This window comes from Colletotrichum abscissum, assembly GCF_030869225.1.
Source record: "Colletotrichum abscissum strain IMI 504890 chromosome Unknown Scaffold_34.1, whole genome shotgun sequence".
NCBI classification, from domain to species: Eukaryota; Fungi; Ascomycota; class Sordariomycetes; order Glomerellales; family Glomerellaceae; genus Colletotrichum; species Colletotrichum abscissum.
The window spans coordinates 367,011-369,622 of record NW_026850254.1 but is presented as its reverse complement, the minus strand read 5'-3'; the positions used below and the strand labels follow the sequence as shown (position 1 = coordinate 369,622).

The 2,612-nt window shown below is 58.9% G+C and overlaps 1 protein-coding gene across 1 annotated transcript; it reads right to left on the bottom strand.

Moving 5' to 3' along the window:
- On the bottom strand, positions 1-1,907 carry CABS01_11920 (uncharacterized protein; the record flags this gene model as incomplete). Its single annotated transcript, XM_060545274.1, has 3 exons — positions 1-1,115; positions 1,183-1,302; positions 1,391-1,907. The coding sequence occupies 3 exons, from the start codon at positions 1,905-1,907 to the stop codon at positions 1-3; spliced, it is 1,752 nt and encodes a 583-aa protein (XP_060397139.1).
- Positions 1,908-2,612: the final 705 nt, after the last annotated feature.

Genomic DNA, 2,612 nt, shown 5'->3' with positions numbered 1-2,612 from the left:
CTAGTCAACCCTCTTCAAGCTCAACTTAAACGGCTTCGGCAACACACTCTCAACCCTCCCATCGTCCCCATACGTAAACTCGAAATGATCAAGACCCTTATAGTTATACGTCGTCCGATCCATCGACAACCATGACACGCACGAAGCATTAGGGAAGAAGAACATGTCATCAATCGCATCCCGCTGCTCCGCCGTAAACGTGTCAAACAACGCCCTCCACGCCGTGACATTCCCCTCCTCCAACCCCGTGGGATACAGCCTCGCCGTCCGCGTCGTGACGGGCGGCAGATCCGTCAGGTTGACTCCCAGGAACACGTACCGGCTCAGATTCGGCACGACGTCGAACCCCTTCATGTACCAGTCCTCCAACAACAGCCCCCATCCGCCGTCCAACGAGATCGTCAGGCTGGAATTGCTCGCCTCGTCCGCATACGTCCCCGCGATCCGCGCCTCGGCCTCGTCCCGCGCCGCCTCGTCGAGGGCGCGGATCAGAGGGGGCAAGAACTCGTTCATCTTGAGCGTGTAGTACGAAAACGCGGCCGCGCTGACTTCCGGCCCGGCGACGAGGATCGACATGGTGATGCCATGCTCCGGAACCAGCGCCAACCCCGCGTGGTAGAGAATGAGGTCCCCACCCTTGGTGTATAACTCCACGAGCCTCCCATCCGCCGTGACATTATCCGAGAGGATCCCCTCCCACGGCGCGCCGACGAACTGGCCGGGAGCCGAGGTGAAGACGGACGGTTTGAGCCACCTCCGCGTCTTGGCCGGGCTGAGGAGGCGGTTCTGGAGGACGGCGTCGCCGAAGCGGAGCATGTCGGCCGTGGTGGAGTAGAGGCCGCCGGCCGGGTCCATGGCGCCGAGGGTGAAGTTGAACCACTCGGTATCGTTGGCGGGGATGAACATCGTCTCGAGGTTCGCGGGGAGCTTGCCGTAGGTGGTGTTTCCCATGCCCGCCGGTTCGAGGATGGACTCAAAGAGGACTTCCTCAAAGGGTTTGCCTGTGGCGCCTTCGACGACCATGCCTACGAGAGTCGTGCCCAGGTTCGAGTAGACGGGCGTTTGGAAGGCTGGGTAGACGGGCGGTCGACGGTTCTTCATGGCGTCGAGGAATTCTATGTGTTGTGTCAGGAACCTCGGGTCCAAAACTTGGGATATCGTCAGAAATGGGATGCCACTTACCCTCTCTGGAGCAACTTGGGACGCCCAGGAACCCTCCGCACTTGGGCTTCTCCTCCTCAGACACAGGAGGCAAGCCAAGTGACTCCCAATCACCACCATACGCCGCGCCATCCGTCGTCACTACACTCCAGGTCAGCCAACAAAACCCCCCTCAAAGCCGGCAGAGACAGAGAGTGACAAGTTCTCCCCTTCTCCCGAGTAAACTTACTATCAGCACCCAAACCAGCATAATGCACAGCAGCAGCCTCAACACTAACATCCCGCCAATCCACATACTCAACCTTACTCCTCCCCTCCGTCCCCTCCGCCAACTCGGGAATATACGTCGCCACACTCTCATCCCACCTCACCACATCGTCCCTCTGCAGCGCCGCCAGCACGGGAAACACCTTACTCACGCTCGCGAGCCGGTACACCGTATCCCGATCCACCACCTGCGCGCCCTGCGCATCGCGGTCCCGCGGCGTGAAGTGGAAGTCCACCAAGGGCTCCGCGCCCGGCGCCTCAAAGGCCGAGCTGACGCCGATGGAGACGGCCGAGGCGTTGTAGGCCGCCGTCTCGGCTTTCAGGGCCGCGATGAAGGCTGCGACGGCGGCGCGGACGGACGGGTGTGTGCTTGGTGATTTCGCGGCGGGGAGGACGGCGCCGAAGGGGGGGCATTGGTATGGTGTTGCGGTTGCGAGGCCCGCGAGGGTCGTTGCGGCTAAGGGGAGTGAGGGGCGCATTGTAGGATGAGTGTTGGGTTGGTATGTATGCTTGGGATGGTAGGGCAGGTCTTCAAGTCGTGTTAGTTCAGTAGATACATCTCCGGTGTTGCACCCAAGTCTTGTGTTCCTAGATAGATACTCACCACTCGTAAGAGATGAAGAACGGGAGTAATGCTTCGCTCACTCACTTCGTTCCTACTTCGCGCTCACGGCTCAGGTTCTCCCTCTTCAATCGCGAATTCCAAGAGCATCCATCTTTATATACATACTTCCTAGAAACACGACTTCCCACCCTCCTCTGCGCCGCAGGGCAGCATAGAAAACCCAACACACGCGTTCTAGAAGTTCGCCTGCGTGTGTGTTCCCGACCTTCCGCACCGAGCATGGCGGGCGCGGCCAACATAATCCTCCTCGTTTACCATGCACGTCGCCAACGGTTCGCACATAGCACTGCAGCAGGATCTGAACCCTTGGCCGCCGAACCCGGGCTTACCAGCCTTACTTCGACAAAATGGCCCCAAAAACCCTACGGAACCCGGGCGTGGGAATGGAACGTCACTTGAACGCCAAGGCTGCTGCTCAGTGTCTCTTCCTGACTCTTTGAGGATCTGATTGCCCCCTCGGGTTCATTTTGACTGAAAAGTCCGTGGTGTCGTAGTGCACAAATGACACAGTATCTTGAAACGTATAAAGTCATAATATTAAATAGACCTATTGTCGTCT